This window comes from Truncatella angustata, assembly GCF_020726525.1.
Source record: "Truncatella angustata strain MPI-SDFR-AT-0073 chromosome Unknown BKA67scaffold_8, whole genome shotgun sequence".
NCBI classification, from domain to species: Eukaryota; Fungi; Ascomycota; class Sordariomycetes; order Amphisphaeriales; family Sporocadaceae; genus Truncatella; species Truncatella angustata.
Genome location: NW_025763388.1, coordinates 2,753,620 through 2,769,523, shown reverse-complemented (window position 1 = coordinate 2,769,523; position 15,904 = coordinate 2,753,620). Strand labels below are relative to the sequence as shown.

General features: G+C 48.3%; 4 protein-coding genes and 1 non-coding gene across 5 annotated transcripts; 1 reads left to right on the top strand and 4 right to left on the bottom strand.

Annotated features, from left to right (window-relative positions):
• Positions 1-8,269: 8,269 nt before the first annotated feature.
• BKA67DRAFT_579716 (HotDog domain-containing protein) lies at positions 8,270-9,177 on the bottom strand. Its single transcript, XM_046103787.1, has one exon. The coding sequence runs from the start codon at positions 8,806-8,808 to the stop codon at positions 8,353-8,355; it is 456 nt and encodes a 151-aa protein (XP_045954673.1). The 5' UTR covers positions 8,809-9,177; the 3' UTR covers positions 8,270-8,352.
• Positions 9,152-9,238, bottom strand: BKA67DRAFT_t139. The gene has a single exon. It is a non-coding gene; the product is annotated as a tRNA-Pro (tRNA).
• A 63-nt stretch (positions 9,239-9,301) lies between these two features.
• BKA67DRAFT_579713 (fructosyl amine:oxygen oxidoreductase) lies at positions 9,302-11,362 on the bottom strand. Its single transcript, XM_046103786.1, has 2 exons — positions 10,889-11,362; positions 9,302-10,840 (listed from the first exon to the last, which is right to left on the bottom strand). Exons 1-2 carry the CDS (start codon positions 11,082-11,084, stop codon positions 9,675-9,677), a joined length of 1,362 nt encoding a protein of 453 aa, XP_045954672.1. The 5' UTR covers positions 11,085-11,362; the 3' UTR covers positions 9,302-9,674.
• A 579-nt stretch (positions 11,363-11,941) lies between these two features.
• BKA67DRAFT_662879 (uncharacterized protein) lies at positions 11,942-13,257 on the top strand (the record flags this gene model as incomplete). The annotated part of the gene is made up of 3 exons (XM_046108088.1): positions 11,942-12,309; positions 12,373-13,074; positions 13,122-13,257. The coding sequence occupies 3 exons, from the start codon at positions 11,942-11,944 to the stop codon at positions 13,255-13,257; spliced, it is 1,206 nt and encodes a 401-aa protein (XP_045954671.1).
• A 1,283-nt stretch (positions 13,258-14,540) lies between these two features.
• Positions 14,541-15,367, bottom strand: BKA67DRAFT_579712 (uncharacterized protein). The gene has a single exon (XM_046103785.1). It carries the CDS (start codon positions 14,979-14,981, stop codon positions 14,748-14,750), a length of 234 nt encoding a protein of 77 aa, XP_045954670.1. The 5' UTR covers positions 14,982-15,367; the 3' UTR covers positions 14,541-14,747.
• Positions 15,368-15,904: the final 537 nt, after the last annotated feature.

The window sequence follows — 15,904 nt, the reverse complement described above, 5'->3', positions numbered from 1 at the left end:
GTGTACAATCGGATATGGTCGTGTCTTATGTAGTATAGTTCGCCGCAGTTCTGAAGTATCGGGTTTGAGTCTAATATACGGCTAAACCATTCTTGTTTTTGAGGTTCAGATGACTATTATGGTTTGCAGAAGCTGATGACTGCTCTGTGGATTCGGCTGACACTGTGACGTAGCGCGTCTTTAACTCTGACTACCCATTGAGCATTAAATCGAAGAACGCTTGAGAGTTCTACCGGGTGTCTAGACGGAAGATCGCTGTATCATCGTTCGGGTTGTGGTTGATGTGATAATGCCGTGCTGCACTTCTGATCAAATATGGTCCGATGCATGAAGCTGTTAGAATTGCCCAGAAAAATCTCTGGTCAATGGGGGACAGAAGTCCGAGGTCAGGCAACGCAAAGTCTCGAGCTTCAGTATCCGAGACCTCGCTTGTGCTGCAACATTGAACGGACTGCGAATGGAGGTATATGGAGTTTGAAATATGAGATATGAGTAGATTTGGCAGGAGCACTAGAGACTACCAAGCATATCTAGTTACCTTGATATGTAAATAGCAGGACAGAAGGCAAATACCCTGGGCAAGATGAGCATGACGGTGCACTCAGGCTAGTTAAGATCTACCGGCCGAATGTGTACCTGATATGATGGGTAACGATCTCCAACCTATGTACATTGGGTTGCAAGCATGGGGCTACGAAATGATGTCCACTGTTGTGAATGGGTCGTGTGTAAGCGCCGCAGCTTTCCAACGGCCGTTGACAGGGGAGTATCTTTCGAGTCTTCGGGGAGCGTTTCGATTCATCATAGTACTTCCAAGAGCTGCGAAAGTGTCGTATTGCGGTACTTGGTATTGAGGTATCTGAGTAGCTCGGCCGGGAGGGATATTTCCCAGCACAAGAGCGTCAGGGGCCCCCTGCTCGAGTAGTCGTTGTGCATGTCAAGTCTCTACGTTGTAAACCGACGAGGCAGGCCCTGTCGATTGTCCGTGCGTAGGTAGGGGCGGGCGGGATGGACGAAGGGATTCATGCTAGCATTGCCGCAAGACTAATGGTTTGCCTAGATGTTCTCTTGGCCTCTAGAATCATGTCATCTGTTTAACCCCGGACACGAACGTTGAGCAAATGTCTAAATCCCTGGGCAACCTGCGGCTCGACGGGACGGGAACGGAGATGGCTCATGAGCTCACTGTTGATTCTGGCTCTAGTGATGCCAAAAGGGAAAGCAGCGTTCATTCAATTCTTTCCATCTAATTAGAACCTGGCCAACACGACGCTGACGTTAGACCGTGTGCCGATGATTCGGTGCTGGATTATTTCCCACTGTACCAGAGCCCACTAAACAGCATCTCTGCTTGCAACCAGATATGTGTAATTGTGCTGCATGCTCCACAATTGGGGCTCATCACTCTTCGATGCGCCAGGCGCAATTGCTCCCGCGGCAGACAAGCTCTTTGTAGATATGTTCGCAGGGCCGATGATACCTAGCAATTTTTTAATACGCAAGTACGTGGTACGGAAAATCTCCACTGAAATGGATAGCACTGAGAAGTCCCGAAGACAGAAGTGTAAGCGCGGGCAGCCCCCCGTGGGCCAATATAACGGTGAGTGGTAGAAATTGCACAGTTCTCTCACAATCTTAAGGACCCTAGGTCACTTTCACCACTGGCAAGGGGGCCAAGTTTTTTCTGAATGGCCCTTAGGCATCTGTCACTGAAAGTATGTACCATGTTTAAGCAGATAAGTATGTCCAACTGGCATGTTGATTTGGGAGAAGGGAGGCGGAAGCGCTCTCAGAGATTCTCAGAGGCGTTCGTTTGCCACTTGTGATTGAAGTCAGGCCAACACAGCAAGAATACGCTGCTTCCTCCCCGACCATTGTCGCACAGGAAAACCCAAATTCGACTTCGCCGTCGGCAAAGCCATCCGAGCCTGGTCCGGGTTTCAGAATCTTCAAAGTGGTCCCCTCTGCCGAAGATTTGCGCCAGGAAAACCCAAACAGTCAGTCATGGCTTAGCTAGACTGACTAACTGACAGCTTCATTGGACTCTTTAAGGTACGTTTTGCACTTGAGCCGGCACTCGTCGCCCGGCAAGCGGCGAGAGCCTTTTCAGGCGGTAGAACTTGGGGGACATTGACAGATAGGTTCGACGCCGTGATGTCTCAGTCGTAAACATGGCCGGACAGGGAATGTTGATAGCTTTGACAGATTGGATCTTACAACGTACATACTGTGGTAGAGTCCAGATGATTCCAGGTTTTATTTTTACTTGTACATAGTACAAGCTTGGGCAGTCATGCCTCTAGTCTGGCGGAGCACAATGATTATTTTGACGTAGCCCCCGCCTCCAAGTCCCTGACATGCACAGGGCATGCATGCTCGCTTAGCATACTATGGAGTACTTTGGGGCATTTCATTTATTATTGCCCACATACCGCTGAACCTTGAATGCGTACTGTAGCATGCATGTGACAAAAGACTCTACGGTTAGCTTGTATCAAATCTTCGGTGGAATAGGCACTTCGGAAATGTATGGAGCGAACTGAGATACTAGGCTACTTTTTTCTTGTTTTTGTGTTTGTTTTTATTTCTATTTGTTTTTGTCTTTTCCACGTCTATGCATCGGCGCGATATGCTCAATCAAAGCCCCAATTAGCGGCAGTGGGCAGATTGCCTGAGAAAGTGGTATTGCTGTAATGAGATCATTTACAGTAGGGCAGCCGGGCACTAAGCGAACTCATTAACAGGTTATATCGGTCTGCTAGGGTAAAACTCTATCTGTAACACCTTGTCTCCGAAAATAATTGCCATATCTACAAAGGATTCGCAATCAGAATGATGAGACACTCAGAGCCCATCGTTAGAATTACTATAATGCCCCTCCGGTAGCAGATGGCATTGGCTAAAACTCCCCGATATTTATCGAAGCACTATCAGGTACTATCCAGAAACGGCGCCATGATATGCATGTGATACCGGAGACACAATCTGGCATCTTGGTTCAGAGGGCTTCCACGAATCGAGCGTTTCTATTCTGGAATTGATCTGTCACTAATTGGTCAAGATCGATGTGTGGGACGCGGCTCTGTGAGGAGTTTTCACGATGTCTTCCGGGTTGCACTTGATCTCGGATCTCAACGGAGATGAGATGGAAATGAATGTTCCCCAAAGCCGACTTCAAGCATCCAATCGACTGCACTGCAGTGCGTCTTGTGCAGTAATCCCGGCTCATCAGATGAACGTATCAACCATGCGGCCACCAGGTCGCGGTAAGTTCAGACGATCTTGCATATTGCATATACGCCAGGCGCCATATTCTTATGGCGGTCGATTGCAGTGTCTCACCTCGGATGTGTCGCATCTCCACGTGCCTTGGGCCCGACTACTGCCACATAAATGAACCCGATACCTTGAACGACCAACGATATTGTCCCGTGGACCATTTTTTAATAACAGCCCGCAAGATTTCCATACTGACACATAACACCGGCAATTCGCATGAATACTTGGGAACCCGCGCACTACATGGAGAAGCAGGCGAACAAACAGACGAGGTCGGGATTGGTAGACAAGATGATTATCTCTTGTTACGCGAGCTCGCGATCCAACTCTGTGTTACAACGACAACGGGTCAAACTCAACGCTTTGGTAATAGCCATCATGCTATGTAGTTGAAAAAGACTCGCCCCGGCTTTGGTCAAGACCACATTGGCGATTTCTGCGGTGCGCATTTCCCATAAGCAGACAAGGCCAGTTGAAGATTGACGCTGGGCTCCAGGATTTTGCATGCTGCATCATGCAAGTCCAGGGCCCTTCGGAACGAGCCAACGGAAGATTTCAGCGTGGGTGGGGTTTTTATGGGCGTTGGGTCCCGTGTGATCTGCGGCTGCCCTGTCATGCCTTTAATCCTTGACACTCGCTTCTGTTTTGAGGGCCCCTGGAACCTCGCTTAGAAATGCGTTTGGAGGATTGGGGCACTTACTTTGTCAATATCCTCCTCGACAGTCGAAATTGACACTGTCGTGCGGCGCGTAGGGGAAGGTTCTGCCATGTTCTCGTGTGTATCCAAGATTGAGCTTCAACAATTATCAGCACGGTGCAGGCATCAACCACCACATGTTCGACGCGAGTACTAAAGTTTTGGAGTTCCTGCTGACCTCCCCACCGCTTTGACAATGACGTCGAAATATTATTGTCCCCAGCTCCAGCCAGTCGTATCGGATTCCTTCCGGGGTCTTGCTTCTAGCAGCTGCTGTGACAAGAGACTGGACGCGATTCGCAAATCTCGCCATTCTCGAGGGGATCGTCAATGATCACGGCTGACAAAGTGATTGCTGAGCAGCCTAACGCCATTTGCAACGCTTGGCAAGTTGCCAATAAATGCCACATTTCGACAGACTTTTGGGAATTTACCAAGCCACAATTTGTCACAAAATGTCTCTGAAATGAGTTGATCCTCATGCAGAGCAGTCGTCCTCGTACCTATCATGTAAACGAGACACCTGCATCTTACTGTACTGCGCCTTCGTTTCAGGGATCTTGACGGCACGATTGACAGCTGTGTCGATCAGGTAACATGGGGTACCGCGTTTCGGTCCGGCTTCCGTGTGTCACAAAGTTGCGAGTTCATCTGATCTTCCGGGGAATCGTCATGCTTCTGCCATAATTCCAGGTTTTCGACCATGCATTTGCAGAACGGGCTGATCAGCCAGGAGAGTATCATCAACATCAGTGTCACAGCTTGAAGTCACTGTGCACTGCTGCATGATTAACTGCCGCACGCCACCCGAGATCTGACGCACAATGCGTCCAGTCTATGCCCTTGCATAGACTCTCGGTATATGGTACCGAAGATATTCTCCGATGCTTCATCTGACAATTGGAATTGTCTAGCCCACACAACCGATTGGATAAAATCCCCCTTGTCTGGGCATTCCGCCGTGGTCCTTTTTGAAATATTGCATGATCTTGCGACCCTCATTGTACATTGCTGACATTTTGTGCCCCGGCACACCCGAGCCAGCTGGCATCAATTTTGGCTTAGCCTTTAGCATTAAGGGCAAGGTCTTTTGATATCGGTGAAATGACCACCCCAGATGTTACTCATTTATGCCCGGGATTTTCACTGGCATTGTTCAGTAACAGAATTTGGAAGGTGATCTGGTTGGACCCACCATTAATATCCGAACAATCATAGGTGACGCGCATGAACTGTTGAGGTATGATAGTTTGGCGCCTTACGCTAGGACTTATACCATACTCATTTGTAAGGCCTTTGGTTTTCATCCCATCACCCATTAGACTGTTATGCCAAGAGATTGATCTTGCTCATCCACTGAGCACTAGATGTTCTAAAGGGAGATCACAGTCAAAGACAAGTTTACCTACGGATGATTTTACATCCATAAATATTTACCTGCATGACATGAGGGGTGGATGCCGCGACATGTCTCGTCTTTGCGAGTTTGGGTTTGATGTCTGGTGTCATCATTTGAAATGCTCTCACCTGCCGTGATCATCACTACAAGTGCTCTCGGTTCGAAGTAGTATCGCGACGGTCCGAGCCGACTTATGCCATTGTCCACAATGATAGCATTTACGGCCGTATCCTCCCGTATGTGAGATTAGAAAAACATTCTGTCAGGAAATTCCCCATGATTTGCATGTTCAAGTATGCATAAACATCGTGGGTTCCTGGCAAGAGGATCACCTGGTTCGATCGAGAGGCTATGGGAAGTGCTTGAGATCAATCACACCATGGCGGGGAGATCTTGTCTAAAGCTTGCTTGCGATTTCCATGCAACAGTTGACTGATGTCTTCCCAATCCATGCCGCAATTCCAGGATAGCGCGGGAGGCGCTCAGCATCCAAGGTACAGACAGGTCAAGATGCGTTGACAGCCCACACACGTAGAGTGCCGTGGAGTTACACATACCGCCGAGAGCTTGTCATCTTGTGTCGATATTAAGACGTTATCGACAGTCTTTGGGCTTGAGTATCTTTGGAAACGTGAGCTGCGTGTGGTCACACAGGCGTGTGCGAGCCTGGCCAGTCCATTATTTTGCCCAATAATTTTGGGCAAGCTGACATTCAAAAAGGTCTCACTGATTACACCGGTCGATCTGGACCGTCCTTAGTATCAATTGGAAGGTATAAGAGCCAGTAAAGATGCGACAAGAGCCAAAAGGTGGTCAGCTCCCAATACCATGACACCTCGTTTGACGGATCATCTTTCCGGGGCAGTCCATCTCGCCTCCACCGTGCTACCTCTGCTTTCACGAATACGATGCAGGGTGTTTCGAGCTCGACATCTTCGACACAATTTAAGTCGAATCACTTATACACGGAGCCAAGTATTCAAGAATCACCCCACGATGCAAGTACACTCACAACTGAGCCGGGAAGCAGTCGTGACACATTGAAATAGATCAGCTGAATATCCCTGCGATATAACGATTACTGCAAATAACATTCGTTCGATGCGATAACCTTGTATCTTCAGTGAAGACGTGCAAGGAACGTCTCCAAGAAAGTGCTCATAACCGTCGCGTATGACCTGTAACTTCCTCCTCCACCCTTCTAGATATGTTTAACTATCAACGCGTCATAAACGTTAGATATCTGTCGTACACGTATCAATGTGCTGGATTGGTATGAGTAAAACTCATCAGTACTGGAAATCAAACATTTCCGAAACGTCGTCAGGTTGTTTGTAATGAATCATCTCAATGACAGACCTAGTGACGAGCCCTATAAAACAGTCGTTGTCCTCCTAAACCTGAGTGGTCCGATTGAATCAAGTTTTCTATTTGTGAATCAATACTAAATTAACAATTTTCAGTCTTGTTATTGCATATGTAATTTCGCATCTTGTTTACTCGTGTTGTTCTGTTGTGGACTAGGCGCCGGTAGTGTAGCGGATCTCGCTCAAACGCGCATCACGTAGGTTTTCAAAGCATGCATTTAAGTGTTCCAAAACAAGCTGAATTTTCTCACAATAGCTACTTCGACTCACGATTGACGCACTGAGTTGTCCAATTGTACCAGGCGGACTGGTTTTGTCGCTTGGTAGTGTCCATAGCAGTACCAAGGCGAGCAGATCTTTGGTTCCCGCCCGCTTTACGGCCATTAGACTGCCTTACAACGCTGTATTATAAGCAGCAAACTTGGATCGACTCCTCTTTGTTCTCCACACTCATGATATTTCTGACAGTAATATGCTAACTCGTTCTTAGAAACCGGCCCGGTGATGCGCCATCCCTACTTGCATGAATGCAGAAGTCTGTCGGTAGAGCCTGGTTGGCTAGCAAACCCTCGATGTGGGGGTTCCAAGTCCCGAGATTAGCTAAATCTTCCCAGTCCTCGTAAACAGGATCTAATATTTCGTCCTGGAGTCAACAGTTCGCGTGTGCATTTGCAGAGCAGTGCGGCGTGTTGAGTGTGCGACCTCCTGCGAAGAGTGCGCCGAGGTGGAGGGGGAAAACGCGGGCGCAATAGCATTTGTCTTGTCCGTGGACTATCATATATCCAAGACGATGCAATGCATCGACATGACATTTGGGCGTTCGCGGCAGGATCTTACTCGCCGCTCTACCATGGCCAGTGTGACCAAAGGGCCTCACCCTTGCAGCCACACTGAACAAGCTCAACCGATAACCTCATCTTTCAACACGGCTCGTAAAACCTTGATCCCTGGCCCAAGCTTAGCATCCCTAATTGGCAATTGCATGCTGCGTCTCAAGCAATGGCGTATCGTTATCAACACTATATGGATACACAAACCAGACCAAGGAGAGTTCATAGGAAGTCATGTGTGCCAATCATATCGCAGCCTGTCCGAAGCCACTTCGGATTCATATGGATCAGCCCAGATTATTGAGAGCCACTTATTTGCTTGCTTAATGGTAGGCTATATTTGCGAGAATCTAGAGCAGTCGAAAGTCAAATCTAGGAAGCGCGAGTTGACCTGATATATACACGTGTCTAATATTGCGGAACAGAACATCTAGACCCCCTAGCCTGATGGCCTAGGATTAGTTGCTGGGCACTGGTCACGACTACCGCTTGAAAACGGAACGCAACCTACAAGGACTGCACGAGTTCACGAGTTAACAACCCAAAGCGGCCACATTTTCAGCATCCGAGATACACTCTTCTCGTCCACCCGGATAAGGCTGTAAGCGCACTCGCCACGGGCGGGCAACCCGTCGTGTGATGAAGAAAACAGCTCTATTAACCAGAGAAACCCACTGTCTAAACGACGTGTCCGAAAAATGAAGAGAGGAAAACGAAGAAAGGAAAACGAAGAAAGGAAAACGAAGAAGAAAAACCGTTATACGCCAGGGCCCATTCCCATCACGATCGCTGCTTCACATACTTTGTATGCGTCCCCTTGGCTACGATCGGCCCCACTTCGCCATCCACGACCTTAGATATGATGATATTGGTAAAGGCGAGCGAGCCTCCAACCTTGTCCACAGCCGCCTCGATCTCAATCTCGTCCCCTTCCTTGGCCGAACTCAAGTATCTCACGTGAATGTCCACGGAAACACCTGTCCTCTCGCGGAGATCCCAGGTCGCGATGGCCATGCCGCCAGCCCAGTCCACTATCGTCGCAGAGACGCTGCCATGGATGCCGCCGCCGGAGTTGATGTGGTTTTTGGTCAGTGTGAGGCGGGCCTTGACGTTGCCTTTGGTCGCGGCATGTATCCGGACGTCTGAGAGCAGGAAATTGTAAATGGGTGAGCGGGGCAGGTTGTTAGCCACCAGGCTTTCGATGTGTGCTTTGATCTTGGTGTCTTCTGATGCCATGACTACAGGATTTACTTGATGCCCCGTAAACGTTTTGTAAGTTTTTGTTCTCGTTAACGAATATTACAAGTACGCTCTGTCCATTTTTGCAATATTGAGATGCCTAAGCGTGTCGTCGGCTCCCTGCAAGGTCCAGCAGCTGCCGATGCCGGACCAACAGCTGGAAAGCACTTGAAAGACTATATTTTAGGGGCGCACAATGAATCAATTGGCAATGAGCTCACTAAAATTGCACCACTTCAGGACGTAGCAGGCTCGAAACGACAAAAAGATGCATTTCTCAAAAACAGGACAAAGCAGAAGTGAATTCAGGACTTCAGATTGTCCAAAAATCAAAAGATTGGGCCCGAACCCGGGATCGAACCGGGGACCTCTCGCAAATTGCTTGGGTGTACCCTAAGCGAGAATTATACCACTAAACCATCCGGGCTATGATTTGTTGATGCAAATTTGTATCGTAACAGTCTATAGGTTTCTAAAACCGGAGGACTCCGATAAGGCCTGAACTGACTCATCTCCGTCCTGGCTCGGTGGGCCACCTAAATAGTAACATTATCCGACAACCCATGAGTCAAAAATCCGACTTTCTTAGATAACATGACCAAACGGTCCTACATGAGAGTGCTGACAAGAGCGAAGTGGGTACCGTAAATTGAGTTATCCAAGGTTGAACTTCTCAAGCGGAGTTTCGACCATCGTTGCACGATGTTCAATCTAGTTATGGCTTCATAGATTTCCTAAATGACTCCTGATATACGCACTGGCAGAATCGATCGATCCTCACTTATGTGCTCGCTGCGCTGAAACTTAGCCTATAACACTTTTAGAAGTATTTATCAGATATTGATTCAACGAGTAGAACCCCATCAACCAGTACCAGACGTCCATTCATCGTCTTTGAAAGCCTTCAAGTCGACAACTTTTCCAGTACCGCCATAACGGCCTTGGACATCAAACCAGTCTCTCTCTTCAGCCGTCTCGGGGCGCCAGCCAAGCGTCTTCGCCAGCCTGTCCTCAACTTGACCTTCGATTAGATCGACGACCAGCATACCGACCGCAGGCGAATACATGAATCCATTTCCGGACCCTCCGGCCGCGATGAACAAACTCGGGTGTCGCGGATGTCGCGACAGCAAGAATAGTCTATCGGGTGTATCTGCATCCCAGCAAAGCCGTGGACGAAGCAAAGGCCGGTCGGCAAGATGCGGCAGAGTGCCTCTGAGGAAACTGCGCATGTCTTCCGCGGCAGGCAAAGGTATTGCATGGCGCTGCATCACTGCCGGTTTTGGAAACCGAGAAATACCGTCGCTGACTAAGTGAATGAATCCAGGATGCTCATTACAAATTTTCAGTTCCGGCGTCCCGGCTGCGAATTCGGACTTCGGAGGCGAAATGAAGAAGCCCTTGTCGACACCATACAAGACGGGCAACTCATTGTAAGCGCCTGACTGTATCTCCTCTTGCGTAAGAGCGACATGCGCCAGAGTCCATGCAGTAGGGCGAAGCTGATCCTGGAAGTCAAGTAAAGATGAGCTCGATGCACCAGCAGCAAGGATTGTGGTATGCGCTTCATGTTTGACGATGTCTGCGGTCATCGCGCCGGTAACATCTCCAGCGTCGGAGTAAAGGAACCGCAACACCTTGCCTTTGACGGGGTCGCATATAAACTTGACACCCATCTTTGTAGCTTCGGCGTGAGTGTCGATGATTGTGTCTCTAGCCTCGACCCAACCGGCAGTATTTCTTCGAATGTAGCCGCGCCAACCGTCAAAGTCGCCCTTAAAGACACCATCTGGCGCTGTAGCCTTGATTGCTGCTGCGTCCTCTAAAGGTTCATAGATTTCTGGTGTCTTGTCACAAGACTCCTTGACTTTCGCGTAAGCGTCATCACCAACGGCAGCATAGATGAAGCCCGTGTTGTGGTAGTGAGCTGAGTAAACTGGGTCATCTTTCCAAATCTTGGTCGCCATGTGCTCGATGACAGCCCAAGCGTATGACCGATCATCCTGATCTTGAGATGGTGGCTCATAGGCTGCAAGTGGTCAGCGAGATGGCCTGAGAACCCTTCGCATCGCCGTACCTTCTTCCAGAATCTTGTTCACGTCATTTCCCGCGGCCACAGCGGAGGGGAATTCGTACGAGTCGAGGACAGTTACCTTCGTGTACCCGCGCTTAGCTAATCGATAAGCAATTGCAGTGCCCCAGGTTCCAGCGCCGATGATCACAATAGAGGAGTCCTTCTTCAACGATGCGGGCAATTTGATCTCCATGGCCATTTCAGTTGTTAGGGGTGTTGCAGTAAGGCAAGCCCCTGTTCCAGTCACGAATTGTTCGGGCCTAATCAAATCAGGGCTCGCCAGAAACCGTAGAAATTGCGGTACCTGCCCGAAACAGTTTGGGTTCAAGGATACATGTACCCGAACAGAGCGTAAGTACTGATTCGTCCCATCTTTGCTGTCGGCATTTTCAGGTCTTTAGAGGTTGGTTTCTAGACTAGGTACTGTGGATGCATCCTCAAGGTGAATTGGCCGCGAAGCCATTGTGCGGCTTGGAGAGCGCCAATTGAGACACTGACAATGACAAACTCGACGACCGCTGTAATACCTGATTTTAAGGGTTGTGGTGCTGCACCACAATTAGCGTTGGCTTCCACTGATTTGATGCAGGTTTCAGGGGTCCCACCCGGTAGCGTTGGTCGCTATAGTCACCATTGAACGACCATGTAAGGTACATAAGGCTTAAAGAAGCTTGATTGTAACAGGAACATGTACGATCACTTGTGAATGCAAAAACTTGCTTCGCATCAAAGGAGCACTATAAATGAGCTGCAAAATTCAGGTGAGAAGATACAGCAAGATGAATCACTCTTTAGGCCGATCCCATATCACCACAATGGACTGCCGTGTATGGTTCAGAGTGATCACTTACCCATGGTCTGGATCAGAGGTAATACTCGACCGGTAACTGGCAACCCGTGAATCACGGTTCCTCCTAAGTTTCTATTTAAACAGAACTTTGATGACTCCTAGACATGTCAAGAACCCCAAACAATTCATTCTACCCAGAAACACCAAAAGACTCGTACGCACTCCCATACGTAATAGAAGCATAAACGTCAAGAATAATCTCCACAATGACTACCCAAGAGAAGAAAAGCTCTACCACTGCTGGAGAGGAGCAACCGCTACCAAATGATCGCACAGTCGTGTTGCTCAAGGCACCTACTATCATGAACGACGAGAGCGTAAAGGAGAGGTTGGAAGATTTCTGGAGCGCTACCTTTCGTAGACCCTATCATCCTCGCCTATGGACTTCAAGGGAACTTGATGTTCAGGAACAAGCCTCGAGGCTCTACGACGAGGGAAAGCCTCTCTGGACCCGGGAAATGCTGCTCGACGCCGAGAAGCAAGCGGCATCATATCCTTTGGAGGTAATTATCCATGGAATCGACGGGGTGGAGCGGACGGCAGCTACTAGGTATCCGGGACAAATTAAGCCAAAGTACGATGATCGCAAGGTCAAGAGATTTTCTTCTGAGAGATAAACCACTAAGTCGGAGAACAGGAAATTTGTTGTCGGTTTCCATGGCTACCGAAGTCTCATCAAGCCCTACGCCACTTGGGCCCCAACATTTGCATTCGAAACCTATCACTTTCTTGGCTATGGATCGTGTAACCAAGACTGTGAGAAGGAGGGCTCTCCGGAGTTCGTTCAAAGACTGTCAAACGCATTCAGATGTCGCACCAAGGAGTTCGAGCAGAGCAAGATGTACGAGTTTTTGAAACAATTCGTTGCGGAGACTACCGTTCTCGAGAAAGTTGACAAGATGATCTGTTTTGGCTTGGGCGACCTGGACATGGAGATGGATGATACACCAGATGCGTCAGAGGAGTTTTTTTGCCGTCTGGATCAGCACATCTTTGCAAGAAGCCTCGTACTGCTCATAGAGGAGAAGCACAAGAGACAGGTCCGTCTGTTCGCACAGGATCCGCTGTACCTAGACATTGACAAGACCGTACTGGGTGAAAACGGCTTCGAAGTCGTGGGCGATTATGGAGCCGCCGGTTTCACCCTAATCGACGACAAGTCAATCGTATACAGCAACACTCCTAATTTCCCGATGCGCGAGATCTTGGCAGAGCTGCCACGCCCTGTAATCTACATAGGAGAACCATCCCAGAAAACCCCAGAGGAGAACCAATACGAAACATACGAAACCGTCAAAGCCGTAATTACATCACCAGATGGTGCTGTATATGGTTGCGAGTAAGCATCAACTCCGGGAATGAAGACATGTGCTGACCAGTTCTCAGTGACCCAATGTTGGATCCCGCAACGCCTCGTACCAGAATGATGGCCAAGGAGTATACGGTACATGAAATTCCGAGACCCAAGTGGCCCGGTCTATTGGGTGGCTCAATCAGGGGGGCAATAATGGTTCGAAAGTAGGCATTACAAAGTGACATCATGTGGAATTCCATAGGTGTGGCCGCGGCACGTATAGACAGATACCACTAATAGAGACTTCTCTGTTGTAGTTGAGACCATAAAGATACGTACTTGCCAGTTATAATGTATACATAAGACAAAAGTGACTCACAACCCATGCCCTTTTCCCAATTAGCCTACAAGACGGCACCTGTCCCAACTAATGCCGAGGAAGTGAATGTCATTTCTTTGAATTATCATTACCACCACGTAAGCGTTCCGCGCTTCCGACAGGTGCCATTCGCTGCCAACTTCATACTCGTTTGCAAAGCGCACGGTACAATATCGCAAGAGCTTGAACAAACAATCCATCGGTCGCATAGACTCATACTGAACCCATGGCCCAATTTTGACGAGCAAATACCACCAGGACCGACATAGTTAGCTTCTATACTTCCGTGCTCCATGTGTAGATAATAGAAGCTTTTTACTCCTGAGCAGCTCACCGAGCGTATTTGTCAGCTACTTGATCGCATTTGAGAGTTAAGATACTGAACACGACAACAACCGCAGATATTAAAACGTCGATTCGCATTTTAGTAGTTTAGAGTCGAATGCTCCAACGAATTCCGGCTTCGTTTGTAGGATGCGTGGCAGGCATACGAAGACGGTGGTCTCAATATAGAACATCTTGTTTTGAGCAGCCTGATTGACTTGGGCGAATGGTTTGTTTGGTTTTGTAACCATTCATAATAGCTAAAGTATCCTCTATTTTGTAACAGGTATGGCTTTTTGTGGTCCGACACCTGCCTACTTCTCCCATATCTCGAATAAAGCCTCTCCTATGCTTGCTATCCGTTCACGAGCTCTACCGACCCTAACACAGATAAAGAACATATAACACCAAAGATTCTTTGATAATCACCCACCTAAGTCCCAATGTAACGCTGTGAAGATATACTTGCCTTATCATTTATGATTCCATACGGTTGGTCGTCAATACAGTACCTTCGATTGAGTAGCTTTATAGAATAATAATGTAAATGGCAAGAGGTGAAAGATGCCGAATCCAGACCATAGTGCCTCAATGAAGGACATCTTACACCACGCAAGAGGCAATCCGGCTGAGATCTCCCACGAGGAGCATCAAAAGCGCGAACATGTGATTGGCGGGGAATATAGCAGCCTCGTTATTTAGTTTAGGACCTCTACGCAATTTCGAACGCTCGGCCCCAATATCCCATGGCATTATGTTTACTTTCACGCTGCGATAGTGACATCTGCTTTGCTCTATGTAAAGATTTCAGTCATTCATCATGCCCTCCTAGGCGTAGCTCCTGAGAAGACATAACGAGGAGGACAGTGTCCATTTCTATCCTGCTACGCAAGGGTTATATAGCAAAGCGCGTGTCACTTCGCTTCTCATCCCAGTACGCATTGAACTGATTCTTCTTCCGATTCAGGAATTCGCACTTCTTAGCAAGTATTGTCTCGTCCAGCACCGCCTCGCCTCAACCCTCCTTGTGTAGACACTTCCAGTAGACTTCGTCCACATTAAAGCTGCTACGTGCTGCAAGGTTGAACCAGAAACGCCCGATATCCCACGAATCCCACATTCGAGCTGAAAGACGCTGCTCTCCCGCTGATATGGTTGATGCATCTTCTGCCCGCTCCATTGCACGGATAAACTGCTCCTTCCGCGGCTTGAAGAGGAACAAGAGCTCCTCCTTTCCCTCGCCTATCATGGAATCGAGATAGTTGTATGCTGGGAAAGGTATTTCATAATCATAACCTCGTTTTTGACCTTCCCCTCAATCATGATCCGTATAAATTGCCCGGGATTGGGAAGCGAATAAGAGCGCACTCGTGGGTTTTGCCATGCCGGGCGGCGATGCTAAGATTAAACGAGCCATTGAAGTAGTCTAGAAATTCTCCGGCCTTGTTCCAGCCAAGGCGCCTGTCGACAAATGATATGATCTCATGTTTAGCGTCAATCACCTAGTAGGAAAATGCAATATTTACATCCTCGGCATTTTGTTTGGCGATGAAGTCGAAAGGTGTCTCCATCTTGTAGGAAAACAAAGGAAGTGAAGCACGATGAAAAGGGTGGGGATGACGCTGAGAATGAAAGTGGTGGAGAGTAACGTTGGGCACGGCGAATCTTCACTAGACTAGGTGTTAATTATGTAATTGCCAACAAAAAGAAAAGCTGCTTTAGGAATGCGCAAGGATTTATGCGCCGCAGCCTATGAAGCGGTTTCATGTCCTCTTCTTAGTCTCGGATCCCTAATTCAATATATACTAATTTTCATAATGACCTTGGTAGGTGGATATTTTGATGACAGTGTCTATATTGTCAAACTGACTCTTGACCCTTGAATAGGCGTAGGCATATTTCACTTCAAATTGGCGATGCACACGCCAACGCAATCTGTTCACAGAGATAGCTCATGATCCGCAGGGCGAGAGAAGTGCATGATTATCATGACTATACTACACAAGTCGACGTCTGTCAAACGCCGCTATCTTTCTATTGACAGGGGATATCATCATGGCCCTCTGGATTCTAATGGGGGCCGCTGGCCTCTCGGGCGTTCCATATCGTATGACCTTGAGCGATTCAAAAGGCGGGCTGTTCATAAGCGCCACGAAAAGTGGCGGTGCCCCT

Coding starts and splice junctions, on each gene's coding strand:
- BKA67DRAFT_579716 (XM_046103787.1), bottom strand. CDS start 8,808: ATGGCATCAGAAGACACCAAGATCAAAGCACACATCGAAAGCCTGGTG.
- BKA67DRAFT_579713 (XM_046103786.1), bottom strand. CDS start 11,084: ATGGCCATGGAGATCAAATTGCCCGCATCGTTGAAGAAGGACTCCTCT. Junction 10,841..10,888: donor GAACAAGATTCTGGAAGAAG/GTACGGCGATGC, acceptor GACCACTTGCAG/CCTATGAGCCACCATCTCAA.
- BKA67DRAFT_579712 (XM_046103785.1), bottom strand. CDS start 14,981: ATGATAGGCGAGGGAAAGGAGGAGCTCTTGTTCCTCTTCAAGCCGCGG.